The sequence below is a fragment of the Hylobates moloch genome, unplaced genomic scaffold (assembly GCF_009828535.3).
Source record: "Hylobates moloch isolate HMO894 unplaced genomic scaffold, HMol_V3 SCAFFOLD_12, whole genome shotgun sequence".
Classification (NCBI taxonomy): Eukaryota; Metazoa; Chordata; class Mammalia; order Primates; family Hylobatidae; genus Hylobates; species Hylobates moloch.
Window position 1 is genome coordinate 31,887,167 of NW_026652287.1, and position 20,389 is coordinate 31,907,555.

General features: G+C 37.1%; 1 protein-coding gene across 6 annotated transcripts in view; it reads right to left on the reverse strand.

Annotated features, from left to right (window-relative positions):
• ANO4 (anoctamin 4) overlaps positions 1 to 20,389 on the reverse strand; it is a 399,084-nt gene that overhangs the window by 20,442 nt on the left and 358,253 nt on the right. For all 6 annotated transcript variants that reach the window (XM_058425434.1, XM_058425435.1, XM_032168899.2 and 3 more), the window contains 5 exons: positions 13,880 to 13,916; positions 11,527 to 11,638; positions 10,465 to 10,522; positions 10,229 to 10,326; positions 8,451 to 8,593 (listed from right to left, as the gene is read on the reverse strand). In XM_058425434.1, coding sequence (XP_058281417.1) covers positions 8,451 to 8,593; positions 10,229 to 10,326; positions 10,465 to 10,522; positions 11,527 to 11,638; positions 13,880 to 13,916 — 448 coding nt within the window. The remainder of the gene's footprint in view (positions 1 to 8,450; positions 8,594 to 10,228; positions 10,327 to 10,464; positions 10,523 to 11,526; positions 11,639 to 13,879; positions 13,917 to 20,389) is intronic.

Genomic DNA, 20,389 nt, shown 5'->3' on the forward strand with positions numbered 1-20,389 from the left:
CTGCCTTCTGTCTTTCCTTGGTAAGCCCATCTACTCCCATGACTTCAGTATTATCTCTCTGATAAGGGTTCTCAATTCTCTATCTCCAACCCTGACTCTTTTCAGGGAATTTCCAGTTGTCTCTAATGCTACAGAAACAGCACTCTCCAAACCAGTCTCTGAACCTCATCCTTGAACGTATTTATGCTTTTGTGTCCCTCCTCTTTTCCTCCTTTCAGAATCAACTTGCATAAAAACCAGGTCTAAGCTAGCTTAGCCTTCAGAACCATTAGCCTCCTAGTCCTGACAATTACTCTTCAAAAATGTCTCTCATTTCTCCCTCCTCTCCACTATCACCACTTGAGTTCAGACTCTGATTTTCTAACTGACTTTTTTTGCCTACAAACTTTCAGCTCCCTTCCCTATCATTCTGCTGTCAGTGTGCCTAAAATGTTGGTTCAACCCCATCACTCATCTCCCTACACAAAATGTTTCAGTAGGTTCTCACTGGCTGCAGAATAAATCCCAAACTTTTCACCATGCCATTCAAGGATCTCAATAAATTGACTCCAAGCAAACTTCCAAGCCTCATGTCCAAATACACCCCACACAGAAAACAGGTTTCCCAAACAATCCTCTACTGTGGCCACACTAGTCTTCTGATTTTATGGGGATACAGCATATATGCACTTAGTGTTTCTACGGCTACTTTGATGAAGTAGTCATTCTTCCTTCAAGAGTAGTCAATGTACCCTCTTGAGTCTTTTGTAATTGTAATTAACTACTACCTCCTCTGTAGCTGCCACAACTCTGCTCACCACCATAAAACTTACTTTGTCTTGATTTTACGGCGTTTTGCCTTTTTCCCCTTTTGCAGTGAGCTTCATAAAAGTAGAAATAGCAATTTCTTTATGTTTCTTTTTCCTACGTACTCATTACAGGGGTTTTGTGTATGGGAAGGACTTGTCAGGTACCAAATAAATGCTGGTTCAATGACTGACATGTAATTACAACGAAGAAAGGCCAGAACACAAAGAAAACTATCAGGTAGAAATAAAACTGACAGAGATAATTCTTACAATCACTAACAGTACCGGATGTTATGGACAGAAAAATGCAACTAGAGTTTAGTTCTTTCAGGTTGTATTTATAATGAAAATAACTGCAAGTTTAAAAGGAAAATATGTTTAATTCATTGGTAGTTTTTGTTTATCTGACACCTAATGAGTTTCATTACCTAGTTAAATATTATGGCCTAAAACCAAACCAACCAATCATTTTTACATAGCACAAAGGTGACCCACATGATATTGGTCTTGAAGTGATTAACTATAATGCCCATTAACTGCTGCTTTTTTTTTTTCAGGGGAAGAAACTTGTAGCATAGAGGTAGATTAATGTTTAAAAATTCTTTGGAAAAAAAGTTTTAAATATTGGAAAGCATAAAGAATGATGTAACAAAGTTCCATATACCCATGGAAGAGTTAGTATTAACTCTTGGTAACATTTTGTCATACCTGCTTAATATCTTTTTATAAATAAAATAAATACTATATAGATAAAACTGAATTCTCCTCTATTTTTGCTCTTGAGTGGTTTCCTCTCCCTTCACAGAGACAATTGCTGACATGAGTTTTGCATGCATCCTTCCAGTTCATTAATATATATACACACACACACACATACACACACACACACAAATATCCACATATCAATAAATTATACATAGTGCATATATCATGTAAATAATTTTTTGTGCCTAAACTTTACATAAGGATATCATTATTTACAATTTTTTTGCCCTGTTCATATCACATGATAATTTTGAGATATTATCTTGATCTATATAGATCTAGTTCAACTTTTAACTGTTTTATATTCTAATATATAAGTTTACCTCCTTCTAATTTACTGCTTCTCAGATATTACCTCTTCAAATATCACTTTTCCTCATTCTTTATTCCTTTCTGGGACTTCTATTACAATATTTCAGCCTTTTTGGCTGTTTTGCATGTTTCTTATGTTTTCTGCTCTGTTTTTCTGTTCTTTTCTCTGGGCTTGTTTGGATTTTCTTTTTATTGACTTGTCTTCAAGTTTACTAATTTACTGTCTTACACTAAGTCAATCTGCTAATTTTTTTTTTTTTTTTTTTTTTGAGACGGAGTTTTGCTCTTGTCGCCCAGGCTGGAGCGCAGTGGCGTGATCTCAGCTCACTGCAACCTCTGCTTCCTTGGTTTAAGTGATTCTCTGCCTCAGCCTCCAGAGCAGCTAGGATTACAGGTACGCACCACCAAGCTAATTTTTGTATTTTTAGTACAGACAGGATTTCGCCATGTTGGTCTCGAACTCCTGACCTCAGGTGATCCACCAACCTTGGCCTCCCAAAGTGCTGGGATTACAGGCGTGGGCCACCATACCCAGCCTCAATCTGCTATTAAACATATCAAATGAGTTCTTAATTCCAGATTTATATTTTGCAATTCTAGAATTATTTTATAGATTTTAATTCTCTTTTAAAAGCCTCAATTTTTCAATCATTTTTGTCAATATTTTCTTCTATTTTTATATATAAATCATAGCTATTTGAAAGTCTCTGTGCGCCAAACCCAATTTCTGAATCATCTTTGGGTCTCCTTTTTCCTCTTGAGTATTAGTCACATTTTCTTGCCTTTTTGCATACCTAGTAATCTTTTTATTGTATGCCACACATGTAGAGGCTCTAAATCAAGGGTCAGCAAACTATGGCTGGTGGCCAAATTTGACCAACCATCTGATTTTATTTTTTAACCACCTGTGAGTTAAGAATAGTTTTTACATTTTAAATGGCTATATTTTAAATGGCTGTAAAAGTGTCAAAATAGCCTTGATTTTGCCATTGGCTAAAAAAGCCAAAATTATTTACTATCTAGCTCTTTAGGAACACATTTGTGATACTCTGCTCTCAGTGATGTTGTTTTCTACCATAAAGAATTCCTCCTGGTGATGTTAGGCAGATAAGAGAAATCACTTAAATCTGGTCACAGATCAAGCTGGGCTAGTGCTGGCATAGAGTTTTTGTAAAGCTTACTCCACCTTTGATTTGTTCTTGTTCCTTTGCTGTGATTGAGAAACTGCTGGGTCCCTATCTCCTTAGCTCTGAGAGGCAGTAAGAGGCTCAGTTCTGCCCTTTGAAAGGTTTTAAGGTTAGCTCTCCAGCCTCCTGCCCATCACATCCTCAAAGTGTTGCATTATTAAATAATTACTTTACATAATGATAAAAACATCAATTCAACAGTAAGTCAGAATAATCCAACTTGTATATACATAATAACCCAGTTTCAAAATACCTAAAGCAAAAGTTCACAGGACTAAAAATAGAATAAGATAAATCCACACTCATACTTGGGGATTTCAAGTATGTAACTAGTAGATAAGAGGCACAATATTTAACAAGGACTTAGAAGATTTGAAAAACACAATTAACCAATCTTGCCTAATTAACATAAAAATGTAGACCATTATACCAAACAACTAACTGCAGAACATACTTGAAACATATATCAACATAGATGGTATAATGGAGCATAAGGTAAATCTTTATGTATATATATATATATATATATACACATATATATATATAATCAAAAGCCTGAAATAACATAGAGAATATACTCTGATAACAGTGTAATTAAATTAGACTCAATGACAGAGCAATATATCAAAACTCTAGATGTTTTGATACTAATGAATTCCTTCAAAATGCGTAGTCAAAAATAAATTACAAGGGAAATGGAAAATGTTTTGCTAATAAAACACAACATATAAAAACTTGAGGGATACAGCCAAAGCAGTATTTATAGAGAACATTATAGCTCTGAATGCCTATATTAGAAAAAAAGAAAATCTGAAAATCAGCATCTTGAGATGCTGAGAAAAAAAGTGAAATTAAGCCCAAAGGAAGTAAAGGAAGGAAATAAAGATAAGAGCAGAAATGAATGAACCAAAAGGCAAATGTGTAGTAGAGAAAAATCAACAAAGATCAAAGTTAGTTTTTCTTTTGAAAAGATTAATAAACCTCTAAGGTACTGTTTTAAAAAAGGGAGAAAAGCACAAACTATGAAATTATAAGTGAAGAAAGGGCATCACTGTACACCCTAGATACATAAAAAGTTAGTAAGGAGATATATAAACAATTTCACGCTAGTAAGTTTGAAAACTTAGATGAAACGAACAAGTTTCTTGAAAAAATACACAAGTAAAACACAGCTTATGAAAACAGATGCTAGAAGAAACAAAAAACTGAAATAGTCCTATATATATTAAGTAAAATAAATCTATAGTTACAGTTCTTCCTGTGAAGAAAATTTCAAGTCCTGCTACTTCATTGTAAATTCTTCCAAGTATGTAAGAAAGAAATAATAGTAATCTTATGTAAACCACTTAAAAGAAAAATAATTACCCAATCATTTTAAAGGGCTATCATAAAAATGATGCCCAAATCTAAATGAAACATTACAAGAAAGAAAAACTACACTATCATACCTTCCATGAATTTATATATAAATATCATAAGGAAAATATCAGCAAATTGAACTTGGTAATTAAAAAAATGCATCATGACCCAAGTGGGCATTTTTTCCAAGTTTGCTAGGTTAGTTTAACAACTTTTTAACAACAAAAAATAATCAATGAAATCCACCACATTAGTAAAATTTTTTAAAAATCACATAATCATTTCAATAGATTCAGAAAAATGACATGATATAATGTAATCCTAGTCATGATAATAACTCTCAGCAACCTAGGGATATATATGAAAACTTCTTTAAGGAAACAATAAAAAGTATATACAAAACAATACAGCTAGCACCACACTTAATGGTAACATATTGAACACTTTACCCTCAGGTCAGAAACAATGATGTCCAGTATCACCAATTTTAGCCGGCATTATATAGAAGGTCTTAGTGCATTCAGGCAAGAACAAAAAATATATATATAATGACTAAAAAGGAAAATGTAAAGTTATCATTATATGTGGATGATACAATTATGTATATACAGGTAGAAAATCTCAAAAGATATAAAAGCAACTCTAATTGATATTAGATGCTAGCAAGTTTGCACAAGCAAACATACAAAACAATATTTCTATATATTAATATTAGTAACAAAACATTAGAAAATAAAATAATAAAAACATAATTTGCAGTTGCACAAAGATTCCTAAGGCGCCTAGAAACAACTCTAATCTAAATTTTACAAAACCTATATATTAAAATCTACAAAAAGTATTGTTGAGAAAAATGTAAAAAGACATAAATAAATGCAAAGATATACCATTTTCATAGATTGGGGAAACATCAAATATCTTCAAATTGATGTAAGAGTTCAATTTAATCCCAACTAATATTTCAGTAAGATTTTTATAGAAATTAGAAATCTGATTCTAAAACTTATATGGCAACAATTTTGAAGAAGAACAAAGCTGAAATTTCTTTTCATTTAAAGACACCATTACGAGAATGAGAAGTCAAGCCAACAACTGAGAAATGATATTTAGTTTGCAACATATATATCTGACAAATGATTGATATCCAGAATATATAAATAACAAATCACTAAGGAAAAGACAGATACCCACAAAAAAACATGGGCTTGAATATAAATTCACAAGTTTATCCAAATGACTATAAGCATATGAAAAGGTGCTCAGCATTATTAGTTATCAAAAAATTTCAAGTTAAAATCATGATGAGATACTGCTGCATACCAACCCAAATGGCTAAAATATGGATGCAAGTTTTAGTAAGTTTGTGGAATAACTGGAACTGTTCTACTATTAGCCAGAGTATAAACTGGCACAGCCCAGTTTTGAAGACTGTTTTCAAGTGTTTATTAAAGACAAACAAATGTATATCTATGGCCTCCTAACTCCACTCTTATGTAAATTCTTAATAAAAACATCTACGTATGTTAATCAAAATACATGTACAAAAATGTTCGTAAAGGTATTATTTATAAGAGCCTAAATTTGGAAACAACACAAGTGTCTATCAGCAGTAGAATGGATGGATAAATAATAGTACATTCTTTTTTTTTTTGAGACAGAGTTTTGCTCTGTTTCCCAGGCTGGAGTGCAATGGTGCAATCTCAGGCTGGAGTGCAATGGTGCAATCTTGGCTCACTGCAACCTCTGCCTCCCAGGTTCAGGCAATTCTCCTGCCTCAGCCTCCCAAATAGCTGGGATTAAACACACCTGCCACTGCACCCAGCTAATTTTTGTATTTTTCAGTACAGACAGGGTTTCACCACATTGGCTAGGCTGGTCTTGAACTCGTGACCTCAGGTGATCCACCTGCCTCGGCCTTCCAAAGTGCTAGGATTACAGGCGTGAGCCACCACACCTGGCCAATAATAGTACATTATTATTCAGGAGCCTAGAAGATCTGCAAACTCACAAAATAGCTCATCTTTTGGCACACTGATGTCCTCACTTCTACAAGTAAATTTGTCTTTTTTTTTTCCCCAACTCAAGCTTGGCAGAGGCTTTGCTTTTGTTAAAATGCAGTTACCTAGCATATTATTTTTTAGAGTGCTCAGGAGTACATTTCATGATATGTGGAGGGTTGAGGAATTGATGGTGGTATGGGGGTCTGTGTGCTGTGTCAGGGCAGCAGGGGACAAAGTTGGGGCTCATCTTGGAGTGAAAATGCAAACAAAACAAAACAAACACACAAAAAACCCCACATGACTAAGGAAAGATGAGGGTGGGTGTCAAAGACAAACTCCTGTTTCATAATTTGGCTCCTGGCCTACATTCTAGGAATACTATACAGCAATAAAATGAAGTTCTACTACCTGTAGCAACATGGGAGAATGTTAGAAAGATGATATTGAATGAAACCAGTCAACTACAAAGAGTATGTACTCTACAATTTCATTTAAATGGAGAATAACAAAGGTAAAGTTAATCTATGGTGTTAGAAGTCAGGAAAGTGGTTAGAGAGGGTGTTATAAATCGAAGAGGGGACAAAGAAGTCTTCTTTGATATTGATAATATTCTATTTCTTGATCTAGCTCACTGGATAGCAACATTTTCTAGAAATAAAGAAGGCTTTGCAGACCAGCCACTTTCTGACACAACTACCCAACTCTATGTTGCCGTGCCAAAGCAGCCACAAATAATATGTAAATAAATGGGAGTTGCTGTGTTCCAATAAAACTTTATTTACAAAAACAGGCAGTGGGCTGAATCTGACCTGCAGGCAATAGTTTGCCAACCTCTCATCTACATATATTTGGTTACATTTGTGTGTAAATTTGCAAAAACTCATTGGTCTCTACACTTATATACACTTTTTCACTATTATACTTCAGTGAATACATTTTAAAGTATATAACAAAGTGGGGAAGTCATTAAGAAAATAGCAAAAACAAAAGAACAGAAGTGAGCAGTTAGAACTCATCAGTCTGCTTGTGATACTTCTGAGATTTGTTTTGTGTTGCAAAGATACTCCAGGATTTGGAGCACTACCAAATTCTAGCCACATAAAAGGTTCTTTTTAAGCACTCAATATACCAACATTATTGTTCATTGTCTTCTTTATGGGAGAAGAATCCATTAAGGGATCTCAAAGTGGTTAGTTCTCTTAATGAATTCTCTTTATTACGTTTTATTTTTAATGTCCAAATTGATTTCTTCCCTAGGTTATATCATTCTACCATTCTATAACTGAAACTCTAAAGACATAAGTAGATACTTAGAACATAAGCAATTTAAGAAACATTAAGCATCGATTCTATCATTGCTTCAAATTTCTAATTTGACCAGAAAGAACTGCTTCCTTTAGAAGAAATGGATCTTGCCCAGCCTTTCCCTCATTTCCACTCCTATGTTAGAGCTTAAAATGAAAGGAAATATATATATATTCAATTTAATAATGAAAGAAATATATTCATACTTAATTTATCTAAGATATTTTATTTGCCTTTCCCTCCAGAAGACAAAAAGAATAAGAGAATAATAATGATATAAGTAACATGTACCAAGTACATACCGAGCCAGGCATTGCTCTAAGTCATGTTCATGCATTAACTCACTTAATCCACACAAAGACTTTATGAAATGGTTCCTCTTATTATTATTCCCACTTCAGAGATGAAGAAACTGAGACAAAGAGAGAGTAAGTAATTGCCCAAAGTTTCACAGTTAATAAATGATAGGGCTGGGATTTGAACCCAGATAATTTACTTCCAAAGCCTATGGTCTTAGATACGTGCTAAGAGAAACAGCTTTGGTTTGATTCTATGGAAATCTGATTCTTTAAATGTAAGTGTAGCATAGTTTAAGCAGGACATGCCTTCCTCTCTGTTTGGCTTAGGAATCCCTACGCACTGAGGACTTTGATGACAATGGGTATATGTTTAGTTGAATATACCTGGAGATCTAAAATTTATAATTAATAAGATAAAGTAGAATATTTCCATACTCATTTCTAAGTATTCATCGAAGAGTCCATAGGCATTCATCGGCTGAAGGTTATAGTCCTTTTCCCATTGTGGGAAACTTATTTTCCTTTCAGGTCCATGTTCTTGTCGTACTTTTCTTCTAGTCCACCAATTCTGAATTAACCTGGGCAAAAAGATCAATTTCTTACAAAAAAATGTAACTGATCATACGACTTAGGTAATGAGAAAGAGGAGAGTTTGAATATAGAAACAATAGTTTGAAAAAATTCAGGACAGGCTATCAAAGAAATAAAGCCTCAGGTTAGGAAGAAAATAACAATGGAGTCTATACTTCAAGTATTTATATTTGCAAACAAACAGAATGTTTGATGAACTTATTTTAATCATTCATGAAACTGTCTCATGTTGGGCATTGCCTATGAGGGCTGAATAGAGGACTGAGAATATCTATAAATGGATACCCCAGTGCAAAGCCAACACCAAGATATCTTGAGGAATATCTGGCTTAAGTGGCTTGATTTAGGACCCTTGAGCAGTCTTGCCACATGGGTGCAGAGCTGCATACTCTGACGTCAGGGGCCTTAAGATCTGCAAACCCACAGAATGCTTCCTCTCTTGGCACAAAAACACCTGCAATTCTACAACTGGACTTGTTTGCTTTTGGCTTGAGCTCTCCACAGGGGCTCTGACTCCCAGTAAAATGCACCTGGCAATGGTAAGGTTAGCACAGGAACCCTTAGCAGTGTTCAGGAGTGCATTTTTGTAATATGAGAAAGCACTGAGGAAATGAGAGAAGGGAGGTAGGTCTGTGTTCTGTACAGGACAAGGAAAAAGTTGAAGGATATCCAGGAGTAGAAGGGCCAAAAAACAAAACACATGGGAAATGAAGCAAATAAAGGGACGAATATCAAAGACAAACTGCCTACTTCACAATTTTGCTCTATGTCCTTATTACCAGAAGATAAAATATAATTCTCTTGATGTCTATGACATTTTAATTGTGGTTTATATCTTAAAGTAGAATATAATGCTGACAATTTTTGTTTAATGTTTTATTTTTAAAAAGTTTTATAGAAAACATCAAATACTTGGAACAAGATTTCTAAAAATAAATCTAAGAACAGAAAATTACTGGCTTTGGTTCTGACAGAGAGCTAAGAAAAGACTTTCTGAAGTGAACCAAGTTCCCACTAATTGTTCTGGCTGAGTGGTCCTCCCTGAAACCTTGAGTTTTCTTGTCTCTACAGAGACATTGAGCTGACATGGAAACCAATAGGTGTGGAATTAAAGCAGAATAGAAGCATTGTTGATTTATGTCCCCATTAAAACTTAACTGACCATAACTGAGCAAACACAGCAGAATTCAAGGTCATCCTTACCAAGTTGATGCAAGGTTTTGCTCATTGTTATCAACATTTTATCACCAGCCTTACCATGAGGATGGGAGAGTGGAGATGTAGTTAATGTGTCATACATAGCTAAGGACTTGCAATGCTGGAGCCCAAAAGGTCAGAGGTATCATTTAAAGTGGCTCACAAGCAAGTATCCAATATTTAGGGGCCTAAAGAGTCTCCTTAAAGAATATTCACGTTGTTCATGTGAGTTGTGCTAAATCTCCCAGAAAAGCCAATGTTTATGATTTTCATGGCTGCCTTTGGATGTCAAAATGTGAGCACTTAGTTCCAGGTGCACGCACTGGCTTAACTGCTGAGTCTGCATTGCTTATCTTACTTGCCACACCTAGAAAAGCCAATAATGAGCAATGCTGCCTCTCAATTATTGATACTAAGGTACTTACGGGTAGCCAAGTTCCATGAAATTATTCCAGGTCTGCTTTAGCACCATTATAATACCCATTTGCATACACAGATCAATAAGGCATCCACTAGGGTGGCACTGCAAGGTAAGCAAACACAGAAATTCCAGAATCAATGGAGAGGAAGAAAGGGCGTCTGGTTTCTAATCTACACAAAGTTGCCCTAAGGCTGTTTAATGCAATCTGTTGGAAACAAGAAACGATGGGAGAATACAGACCTCTTCTAGTCTCCACCTGTTTATCAGCCTCAAGTAGGCACCTGGGTGTCCTGTAAATCTTCAACACACAGAGAAAAACAAGCCATTAGTGCTCTAGGTCCAAGCTTTCAGTGAATATTACATTTAGTTTAGCACATTCTCCAATGTGAGTGACTGCTTCAATAAGTAGTAGGTCTGGGGGAATTAGAAAACCCTCCAGATCTGTCATAACCATGGCTTCTGGAATTCTCCAAGGGACATGTCTCTTCTGGCCTTTCTGTCAGGCTGCCTAACGCAGAAGCCAGTTCTTACTGCTTGCTGTGGACTTTTAACATTTTCTGCTGCATATCAATTGCTCTGGCCTGTGTAAGCAGAAGTTTTACTCCTGGATTTAAACGCATTTGATCTTTCTGAATAATAGTCATGCTGTTAAAAAAATTATTGAACTATTTGCCTAGAGTTTTGTGCTGCTGGAATAGCTAGAAATGAAGGAGAGACTGCTGTGTTGATCTCACCAAAACCCTATACCTTGTCCTTCCCGGGTTCCCATCTCCTCTGAAATGCCTCCAGATGTAAAGGAATTCATGCGACATTGCCACTACCCAGGGAATCTTTCCCAAATCCTCATAACTGCTGGATTTAAAAGTTACCCAGCATCCTCTGGTATCCCGTCTCTGCCCCCTTTCCTGTCAGGATGTCCTTCCCTTTTAAGTGAAGTCAGGAATCCAGGACATGCTACAGCCCCCTCCCCGTTGTACCACCTGCCGTCATAGGTGTGAAAGCCAGGGGCCTGATTCAGGTGCAGACAGAGGCCAGAAGTTTTCAATGCATCATTCACATGCACAAACTATTTTCCTCTGCTTATCTTAGCAACAAAAGGTGCACAGGCAGTTTTGAGTGGAGATGATTTCCCTGGGATGCCAGGTGGTTTTGAGATTTGGAAAGGGAAGGGAGGAGGATGCTCTTCCCTTTTTACACTTTGTATAAATCGCCCTAAGGGAGGGCTTCTCTGTCCCCACAAGTCAGTGACCTCTAAGTGTTCTGTCCTCAGCTTGGGGAGGTGTGCAGGGGTCAGGTTCTTACCTTCCGAGGAAGAATGCGATGTAAAATGTGGAGCTGTTCAGATTGACAAACTGAAAAAGAAACATTTTCAGGGTGAAGCTGTTCTCCCACTCAGACTCTGTGCGAGGCTGTTCTGTGGACAAAAGGTGAACAGAGTTTGAGAGGCTGAATCTCATCCCCTCTCAACTCCCTCTCTTTCCCTCCCCCCACACACAGGGTGGGGACACAGGAGTCCTGAGGAGGCTGCAGGAGACTCCAGTTTACCCACGGATGGCGTGTGATGGAACAGACCACTCATAGGATCCTCAAGCTCACAGACCAGACCCAACAAGGGTCTCATGAGAAGTGGCTATGGAAGAATCTGAGAGAATTGAATACCTAGACTGTTCCACTCTTACAGGATACCCGGAGAGCCAGAAGCATAGACAGCCAGGCTGTCGAGGCCTCATTCCCAGTCATGGCTCTCTGCAGTAGCCTTTTCTTTTCCTCTTAATCTATGCAGGCTTAGTTCCTCCCAGCTCCAAAGAGTTCCTCGGTCTCAGCTTCTAGTTCTCATATTATACCAACCTACTGCTTAAGAGGGAGTCAAATGCCTATCATAGAATGCTAAGAGCATTTGACTCATTTGCTTTTACCCTTATCCCCCATTTTCCATTCTCATGGACAAATATCAAGCAGGTGGCATCATCTTTAGAGCTTTTAATTCATATCACCATCTGTGTCTTATAATTTCCTGACCTCAGTCAGGGGCCAATCTCATCTCCATATATTTCAACCTTCATAAAGCAAATGCTCTCTGGACATAATGGTGTGAACCAAAACATGGATCCATTTGCCCTCAAGACCAAACCTCCAGCTAGAAATCTCATGTCAAATGAACTTATCCTTTCACAGGAGCTACATTCTACGAGCAAGCAATGTCTAAGGAAATGTATTTAATACAATAGCATTTTGTCGGCTTCCACATTCCCTGAGCTTCTAATTTCTCATTTAATACTTCACTTAATCAATTCATTTCCACAAATTATATCTCAAAGTGCTTTCTGGGAGCATGTCTGAGAAGGGAAGGGAGAATGAAAGTGAATCGGATTTTAAATGGTTTAAAATGTCAGTTTTAGGATAAGGCCATACTGTTGTTGAGGGCCAAAAAGACACAGGATTCTTAAAGGGTTTTCTTAAAGGGTTTCACTTCTGCTACTGAACTCCTGGTTACATGGAAAGGTGTCCTGGTCACCAGCTAGGTTCCCAGGTGTCCCCACCATGGATGGACCAGGACTGTACCTCCAATGGCATTTTTGTTGCCTGGATCAAGCTACCACAGGGTACATTGTCTACCAATGGGCAGTTATCTCTTCCATGGACCTAAACCTCTTTCTATCTTTTTGGGCAAGAACCGGTGGTGATGGAAGATTTCAATGACATTAAAAGAGGTAAGTGTAAAGTGCCTAGCTCTGTATCCAGCACATAGAAAGTTTCAATAAATGCTGTCTACTATCATAATGATGATTAAAAATAGGAACACTTTTGTGAGTTTTTTCTCCTCTGGACAAGCTTCTTATGGAATGCATTAAAGCAAGTTATGGATGGGAGCATGTAATTTTCTCAAACTGCATAGAGCACAATGACCAATACCTTGTTAATAAAATTAAAACAATTTCTTTATTTTGAAAATGTGATAAATGTACAAGTTATTACTGGTTACCAGATTGTTCTGGAGTGCAGTGGCATGATCATGACTCACTGCAGCCTCGACCTCCTGGGCTCAGGCAATCCTCCTGCCTTAGCCTCTGGAGTAGCTGGGACCACAGGTACGTGCCACCATGCCTGGCTAATTTTTTCATTTTTTTGTAGAGACAGGGTCTTGTTATTTTATCCAGGCTGGTCTTGAACTCCTGGACTCAGGGAATCCTCCTACCAAAGCTTCCCAAAGTGCTGGGATTACAGATGTGAGCCACCATGCCTGGCCTTCCAGTCTTCAAAGAAACTAACTTTGCTGTGAGTTTATATACCATAAAAACTTGACACATTTTTAATTAAACAAAAATTATAGGCAATAGCAAATGAACACTTTCCTAAATTATATTGGATACTTTATACAAATGTACTTTTGTAATGCTATTTTTTGTGCATGAAGAGAAAATCTACCTTAAATTACATTAGCTCATGACAGATAATGTTTGTGACAGATTTTAAAGCTTTATATAGAAAAATTACTAGACATATTTAAATTATTCTGTTGAAGGCAAAGAAAAAACTTGTATGAATTTTAAAATAAAGGGAATATTTCTTTCCAGCAATATTAGAGAAAGGAATCTTTGAAACATACTCTCTAGACCACAGTACAGTTCTGTGAAATAAAAAGGATTCCACTCACCTAAATTCGTCAGAAGCAGGGCAACTTTTTCATAGAGCTGTAAAATAAATTTCATGCATTTAATAAATGAACTACATGTGTTATAAAATCTATAATCACAAAGGAAATAGGTAGTCAAATCACGAGTCAAAATAATTTCATTAAGCATCCATTGCTCAACCAATGAAAACATTGTGTATAGAAATCTCAGACTCTTGGAGTCCGTTGGTAATGGAGATTGGTGTAATTTTCAGGGCAAGAAAGAAATGTACAAGGTCCTATCTAACTATTTATAAAATCTCACTTCTTATTTTGGGGCACATAATTTTATGGCAACAAGGATAGCTGCTATTCATTACCAGCTTTCTAGGCAGTACTGGACCGTCATAATATTGCTGAGTCTCTGCATCTTGAACATAAAATCTCTAAGCCCGCTTCTGATGGTAACATCCTGCAATCCTATTCTTTATGGACTGCTGTAAACTCTAGATTACAGCATTCAAAAGCACTGAAGTGATTAAACATTACTGGAAATTCCCAGAGCTTCTGATACTCCACTTTTCCATTGGTGGACCAGATGCCTCCTTAACTCACGCATCCTTAACTCACCCAGCCATTTGGTCAATAGATGGTTCTGAGGGTGGGGTATGTGTATGCATGTGTGTATGTGTGTTTGTGTGTGCGTGTGTGTACCAAGGAGCAGACAGTATAGTCTAGGGTAAATCCAGCTCTAGGAGATTCCCCAGAGTGGGTATAATTGAAAGATCAAGTGCTGTTTCTAAAACAAAAGACGGTAAGTGAAAATGAAAAGGAAAAGTAGTTTAATAGACTGGAACAATATGAAGATTAAGAACACATTTAGATTAAAGTAGTGAAAACACACTGGTTAAAATTGCCCAGGCTGGAATTACAGCTTGACCATCCAGCAAGCCACAGGACTTGGGCAAGTTCCTTATCTCTTCTTCAGACCATCCTTTTCTTTATATGTGGGTGGGATGGGTAATGAACTCACTGACCTTCCTGTCGTGCTTAATTTTTGAATTCTCTTATCTGAGATTTCTGCTAATTACAGAAATAAACAATATAATCTGTATGTATGACTCCAAACTTTCAGCAAGAACTATGGTTTGCTATATTAGGAAAAATTAATATGGCATAGGACCAAATCTTGTGTCTAGAAATCTCAGACTCTTGGAGTCCAGTGGTAATGGAGATCGGTGTCGTTTTCCATAAGAAACCTTGTGGCATAGGTTAGTAATACTCATTTGATCATAAAAACAAAATCCTAGTAAGATAAGAACAGATGTTCTAATCAAATATATTTTAATATTACAATGTATTACGAAGGCACTGTAACATTACAATTATTTAATTATGTAATTATCAGGGAAAATTAATTTGACTGATGAGACCACCTTTCTCAAAAATACAATTCTTGATTAACTGGCTTATCTTTTATGTCTTTCACAATGATGTATACTTGTCACAGTACCTCACTTTGCACACTTGTCTAAAAGGCCCTCGGAGCTGAGGATATGCCTTTGTTACATGGCTGTGAACACTGAAAACACTGTAATTTTTAAAAAAGGAACAACATAAGAGTCAACATATGAGTAATATTAACCTTGTGAAAAATAAGGTAAAGCATATGGGGACACAGTGGGGAGCCATGGCATCTGTGACTACTTCATATATATGTTAAAGGATATATATATATGGATATGGACTGTGAGATGTTGGACAGGATGCAGGAGGGAAGGGCACACACACAGAGGGACTCACAGCCACTCAGAGATCTCCACATTAGTGGTTTCTGGAAAAATGTCTGATTTCTCATTAGATGGTTGAGAGATAAACCACAGGAAGTTTGTTCTGCTAAGGGCAGCGGAAAATCTAAGTTTCCAAACTGGATGCGGCAAATTCTCATTGTGAATATCTGTAACCGGCAGAAAGCTCTCTGATCTTACAGATATGTCCAAAAGGAAGCTATGTGCACTTCTACTTTTATCTTGCCAGTCTGATCAATAAATGTGGGCTTGCTCTGATGCGAGCTATATTTTCTGGTTTACTTTTTTTTTTAGAAGATGAGATGTGTTTATAGTATAATTAAATATCTGATTCAGATTGGCATGGCTGGATAAAAAGGATGATAATAACTTTTTAGTCTATTCCTGGGATATAGCCTTTGTTGGCCTATTTGGCTTGCAACCACCATATTGGGATGTTTTTTGGTCACTAGTGAAGCAGAACAGAATTGAGACAATATGATCAGGAACAAGAAATTCCATCCTATTCACTTCTATTCACTCTATCTTTGAAATATTTATTTTTCAAGACATGGGATAAAATGTAAACAACTAAGTGCCCCTTAACCAGCCATTAAGAGGCATAATGTTTCATTAGGACCTAGAGGACTTTTGTAAAATAATACAAATTTTAAAGTAAATACTATATAAAAGTAAACACATATCATCAAATCTATCAGAAATTGGCATCTGATAAAGATCTGTTATTTTAGTTAGCACTGGACAAATATAGCAAAAAGTCAGAAATGGGATATGTGATTTATAATAATTATATTATTTAAAAATCAGAGTCTTTAACATAATCTAGCTCTCAAGGTTTTTATATTTAGTTGATAAAATTATTAATTAATGTCTAAATAATGATTACCTTTGGAAGAAAAGTATGGTCAATATTTTAAGTAGTTGAAAACAACAGACAGCTGTAAAAAATGTATATTGAGTCACGATAATATCTCGCATTGAGTAATTTCAGAAGCCACTGGAGAGTTTACTTCTGAACTGGTCAAAGCCATTAGTCTGTCATCCCTTATGCTGATAGAAAGGACCTAAAAATTTTTTTAAGATATTCTGATGAAACCATTCCAACTGTATTACACATTTGGTTGCCCTCATAATAGTACCCGCAAAACCTCAGGGGACGGGAGTGTAAATGTGTGTGTGGGGATGAGATGTCATCAGATAGCTGAGGAGGGTAAGGTAACTGGACCCTGCACAAAGAGGTCCTGGCTGATGCTGCCTTTAGAGTTCTTATGTACATTTTTTCTTTTCTTTCCTTCTCTTTGCTATGGCTTGTCATTCCCTGTTCTCATCAGTATTCTTGCGTTAGCAACCTTATGTTATTCTAGTTTGATGTTGGCTGAAAATCAGAGTACCAAAGATGTTCATGTTATATCTAAAATAAATGAAAAACCACAAGGGCATCCCTAAGAATAATATGTGTTAGCTTTAGAGTGTGAACTCTACCTCATTCATGTTGGCTAGTCTGAAACACTCTGGGAGACAAAAGATGTAAAATGCCTAGCAGCCTAGCTCCCAGCATATAGCAGGTGCTTTGTAACATCAGCAACTACGTACTTTTGCCATTCCCTATGCTCCCGTCTTCATTTTGAATGTTTACTTCCTCTTATCTAGGCTGTGTCTTGAAGTAGATATTGCTGGATCGATGATTTCCAGTTAAATGAAGTGTTTTACTCTGACAACACTGGCACCTGCTCGAAACATATGGGCAAGTGTGTATTTACAGATTCACTTCCTGTACATAGGCATTTCTTTTTTTTTTTATTTTAAGTTCTAGGGTACATGTGCATAACGTGCAGGTTTGTTACATATATATACATGTGCCATGTTGGTGTGCTGCACCTGTTAACTCGTCATTTACATTAGGTATATCTGCTAATGCTATCCCTTCTCCCTCACCCCCACCCCTGTTAGGCCCTGGTGTGTGATGTTCCCCACCCTGTGTCCATGTGTTCTTATTGTTCAATTCCCACCTATGAGTGAGAATATGCGGTGTTTGGTTTTCTGTCCTTGTGACAGTTTGCTCAGAATGATGGTTTCCAGCTTCATCCATGTCCCTATAAAGGACATGAACTCATCCTTTTTTATGGCTGCATAGTATTCCTTGGTGTATATGTGCCACATTTTCTTAACGCAGTCTATCATTGATGGACATTTGGGTTGGTTCCAAGTCTTTGCTATTGTGAACAGTGCCACAATATACATATGTGTGCATGTGTCTCTACAGCAGCATGATTTATAATCCTTTGGGTATATGCCCAGTAATGGGATGGCTGGGTCAAATGGTATTTCTAGTTCTAGATCCTTGAGGAATCACCACACTGTCTTCCACAATGGTTGAACTAGTTTACAGTCCCACCAACAGAGTAGAAGCATTCCTATTTCTCCACATCCTCTCCAGCACCTGTTGTTTCCTGACTTTTTAATGATCACCATTCTAACTGGTGTGAGATAGTATCTCATTGTGGTTTTGATTTGCATTTCTCTGATGGCCAGTGATGATGAGCATTTTTTCATGTGTCTGTTGGCTGCATAAATGTCTTCTTTTGAGAAGTGACTGTTCATATCCTTTGCTCACTTTTTGATGGGGTTGTTTGATTTTTTTCTTCTAAATTTGTTTAAGTTCTTTGTAGATTCCGGATATTAGCCATTTGTCAGATGGGTAGATTGTAAAAATTTTCTCCCATTCTGTAGGTTGCCTGTTCACCCTGACGGTAGTTTCTTTTGCTGTGCAGAAGCTCCTCAGTTTAATTAGACACCATTTGTCAATTTTGGTTTTTGTTGCCATTGCTTTTGGGGTTTTAGTCATGAAGACTTTGCCCATGCCACATAGGCATTTATTTGTTAGGAAGATGTATAAATTAAATTTTAAGACATTGGAGGAAATGGATGATAATGATATAGTAGGCATTAATTCATTGCATCCTAACGGGATGCAAAACATTTCACCTACGGCTGTTTGGTTAATTTCACTAGGAATCGCTCTCCACCTACAATGTGTATTCCACAATTAACACTGAGACCGAGTCCTGGTGGGGGGTCAGAAGGGGGAGGTACAGGGAGTGCTAACCATCTACTTTCAATCTCCACTTGCTAAGCTGTCACACAAACATCACGTCAAAATGATCAGCAACTGCACTTTTTTTTATTACTTCTGAGTCTTGAAACTTTTTTCCTAAAATAATAAAGATGTTTTATGTATTTTAATACTAATAATGAGCTACCTGCATTTAATTAGCTCATTGATTACTAGTTAACCTAGGGATCATAAATTAAGTTCTTTGTTATTGGGTAGGTTGAATTCTCTTAGGAATCACTCAAGTTTTATTGGTTAAGGGACTCAGGATTGTTTAAAGAACTAGAAATGACAAGCTAAATAGATAAACCTGTATGGATAATAGTATTAAATTAGTTGGCCTTTGGAAAATCTTTTTTCAAAGATGTAAGCATTTCAGCATTATGGCCCAGATTTAAGATGCAGTATAAATAAGGATAGGGGAACTATAATTAATTGAACATCCACTCCATGCCTAACAACTGTCCTTGGCACTCTATGTACATTGTTTGACTTATTTACAGTACAAACCTTTAAGGTCAGCTTTTAAAATTTTTTTAATTTTTTACAGGTCCTTGCTCTGTTACCCAGGCTAGGGTTCAGTGGTGCAATCATGACTCACTGCAGTCGTGAACTCCTAGGCTCAAGTGATCCTCCCATCTCAGCCTCCCAAGTAGCTGAGACTACAGGTGTGCCACCTGGCTAATTAAAAAAATTTTTTTTTGTAGAGATGGGGTGCTGGGATTACAGGCATGAGCCACAGTACCTGGCCATATTTTTATGTATAGGTTGACCTCAGCAGCCGACCACGTCAGGCACTACTTTTGTTCTACAAAAAATAGCAACAACAATTTACAGAGCATCTACTATGTGCCAGGCCCTGTTCCAGACACTAGGGAATAACAACAGTGAAAAACAAATAAACTAACAAACAAACAAACAAAATAAAGAAAAAGTTCTGCCCTTATGGGCCTACATTCCAAAAGAAATGGCAGATAAACAAAATAAATAAGTAAAATATATAGCATATTAGATGGTGATAAATGCTATAGAAAAAACACAGGCAAGCAGATGGGAAATTGTCAGATAGCAGGAGTGGGCTGCAATTTAAAACAGAGTGACCAGGGAAGCATTTACTAGAGAAGTGACATTTGAACAAAGACTGGAAGGAGGTGGGGGACTAACCGATGTAGACCCTGTGGGAGGAAAAGGCTCCAGGCAGAGAAAACAGCAAATAAAAAAGTCCTGGGGTGAGAGCATCAAAAGGACAAGTGCGGCTGGAGCAGGTGAATCAGGGTGAGTAAGAGAAAAGATGAGGTCAGAGATGTCACACAGACCAGATGAGCGAAAGCCTGTGAGGCCACTGTGTAGATGTGGCCTCGCAGGCTTTTACTGTGAGAGAGAGGAAAGCCACTACACCTTGTGAACACAGGAGCCATGTGAACTGACTTACATGTAAGAAGCTCTCTCTGGCTTCCATGTTGAGCCTAGATTGAAGGGAGCAATGTGGAAGCTGGGAGACCAGTTAGGAAGCTGCTGCAATAATCTCGGTAAGAGACACTGCAGACTTGGACCAGGGTGGGACTTCAGGATGTGCAGAAAGTGATCAAATTCTGGATACATTTGGACAGCCAGAGAAATACAGAAGTCCAG